The sequence below is a fragment of the Otolemur garnettii genome, unplaced genomic scaffold (genome assembly GCF_000181295.1).
Source record: "Otolemur garnettii isolate 467f Iridium unplaced genomic scaffold, OtoGar3 scaffold00092, whole genome shotgun sequence".
Lineage (NCBI taxonomy): Eukaryota > Metazoa > Chordata > Mammalia > Primates > Galagidae > Otolemur > Otolemur garnettii.
The window spans coordinates 136,574-139,166 of record NW_003852487.1 but is presented as its reverse complement, the minus strand read 5'-3'; the positions used below and the strand labels follow the sequence as shown (position 1 = coordinate 139,166).

At 48.6% G+C, this 2,593-nt stretch overlaps 1 protein-coding gene across 2 annotated transcripts in view; it reads left to right on the top strand.

The window, feature by feature from the left end:
* Positions 1 to 968: 968 nt before the first annotated feature.
* DAGLB (diacylglycerol lipase beta) overlaps positions 969 to 2,593 on the top strand; it is a 47,357-nt gene continuing 45,732 nt past the window's right edge. The window contains exons 1-2 of one of the 2 annotated variants that reach the window (XM_023516525.1): positions 1,003 to 1,063; positions 1,214 to 1,495. Coding sequence is in view for 1 of the 2 variants with exons in the window: in XM_003795426.3 (XP_003795474.1) it covers positions 969 to 1,063 (95 nt within the window). In the remaining variant the exon portion in view is untranslated. Of the gene's footprint in view, positions 1,064 to 1,213; positions 1,496 to 2,593 lie in introns of both variants that reach the window. The other variant, XM_003795426.3, reaches the window with a different exon arrangement.

Below are 2,593 nucleotides of genomic sequence, written 5' to 3'. Positions count from 1 at the left end.
GGGCTGGGGATTCGAACCCGCCACCTTAGGTGTACGTGGCTGGCGCCTTAGCCGGTTGAGCTATGGGCGCTGAGCCAAACACAAATTTTTGATGTGTAATTACCATGGAAAGGCCTCTGCGTGGTGTTGGAGTGTATTTTATCCACACAATGCAGCCTTACAAGGCCCTAGGCAGAGAACAGGCTGCGTTCTTAGATCCACGAGGTCACCCCAGAGGCTGTGGGTGGGTAAGGCAGAATGTGAGAAGCGCAGTAGGATGGCGAACCCAGGCAAGATATGAAGGTGGTTCAGGCCAGGGTTGGGGAAGAGATGGTACTAAGAAGGAGTGTGAGGAGGAAGGCGCCAGCCACATGCTCCAAGATTGGTGGGTTCAAACCCTGCTAAACAAACAAAAAAATATATCCAAGTGTTGTGGCAAGCTCCTGTAGTCCCAGCAACAAGGGAGGCTGAAGCAAGAGAATCGTTTGAGCCCAAGAATTGGAGGTTGCTGTGAGTTATGACGCCACAGCACTCTACCGAGGGCGACAAAGTGAGACTCTGTCTCAATTTTTTAAAAAGAAGGAAAAAAAGGGGGTGGTCGGATCCTACCCTGCAGCTGCGGCCCTGAACTCGAGGACTCTACAGCGGTGGCACAGAAGGCAGCAATGTCGTCATATGCTTGGAAGTCTCACAGACCTGGGTCTTTGGGATAGCTAATCTCTCCGGGCCTTAAGAGTCCTCACCTATAAAATGGAAATATTACCAAAATGTAATTCACACATATGGGTACCTACTGTAAAGACAAGCAGCAACTTCCGGGTCAGCGCACGCTGGAAAGCGCAGAGGGCTCGCAGGGCGCGCGCGCCGGTCTCAGCCTCGGAGCGAGCATGCGCACGGCACCGCCCTCGCTTACGCCTGCGCGGAGCCGCGGTCAGTTTGGCGGCTGGGTTAGTGGTCTCCGGGCTCGTAGTGGTGGCTGAACCTTCGCCATGCCCGGCATGGTGCTCTTCGGTCGGCGCTGGGCCATCGCTAGCGACGACTTGGTCTTCCCAGGATTGTTCGAGTTGTTCCTGCGAGTGCCGTGGTAAGGACCACCGGCTTTGAGGGCTACTGGACCGCGCAAGGAGGGAGCCGGGGAAGGGAGGCGAGCTGTCTGTCCCGGGAGACAGCAGTAGTGGCCAGTTTACTGAGCGCTGGCACGGTCCAAACGCTTGCCATGCATTCTCTTATCTAGGCCTCACCTACCGCATGAGCAGGTAGTACTGTTGCTGTCTCCTTTTTACGGACGGCATCTGAAGTCCAAAGAGGGTAGGCCATACCTGGGGTCACACAGGGGGTCCTTGAAGTCCGCGCTGCAGGACACCAGCACCCCTCCGTGTGCAGCGCTGCCACCTGCGACCTCGAGGACGTCGTTACGGACCAAAAGCCATGGCCTCGAGGTCTCCTTCCTCGAGCCAGGAGCAGCCACTTGTATCATTCCCTCCTGTGGCAAAGCACCTGTATCTGCAAAATGAAGGTTAGGAAAAAATACATTTCAGCGTCATTCTTGAGCCAGTGTGGCTGAATGTCTGGAGAAGCAGACAGGCTTGACAGATATTCTGTCGTTCCAAGGGCAGAGACAGTGGGAAGGGACATTGGTGCATGCAGTCAGTTCCCAGAGGGTCTGGCAAGGAATAATGTTGTTATGAAATAGTGGATTATTGAGGGAAAGGAGTATAAAAACATAAAATGTTATGGGCTGCTTCTCAGGAATTTTATAGTTTTCAGGGCCAGGTATTTCTAAGATAATTTCTCCTTTATTATTTCTAGATAAAAAGTCCTGATCTCACAAAACTGACAAAAACATAAACAGTTAATGTAGTCCAATTCCACTTGGAGGGTTGAATCGTTAGTAGGGCACTCTTGCCAGGTGCTGATCTGTTTTCTGCTGAAAGACCTCTCATGAATGTATATTATTGCTTTGGGTGATTGGTGCTGTCATTGTTCTGCACTAAATTACAAAATATAGTTATAAGGCCACAGTACTTTCAAGTTTATCAATGTTAACTGTGGAACATTTTTGTATAACTGGCTTCCTGTGCTCTTGGTTTTGTAGTGCACATAGCAGATTACAATGTGTGTTTGTTAATTTCTTAATTCAAAGAAGTAAAAATTCCCTTTGTTTTTGTTTTCCTTTTCTTTTGAGACAGAGCCTTACTCTGTTACCTCAGGCTAGAGTTTAGTCATAGCTCAGAGCCACCTCAAACTCCTGGGCTAAAGCAATTCTCTTACCTCAGCCTCCAGAGTAGCATGCACCATCACACCCAGCTAATTTCTCTATTTTTTGTATAGACGGGGTCTCCTCTTCTTCAAGGTGGTCTTAAACTCCTAAGATCAAGCAATCCACCCTCCTCAGTGTCTCAGAGTGCAAAATTCTTTTGTTAATATGTTAGCAAACATACAGTTTATTGGTTTACCAGCTATGTGTTTCTGAGTCACAGTGGGAGTATTTTCCTGCAGTTCACATTATATTTGCTTGCTCATGGCTTTAAATGCCTCCTATGGATATAGCAAGCACAGAGTGAGAAGAGTGATACAAGCATAGAAAGAATAAAACTCATTAAAAAAAAAAAAA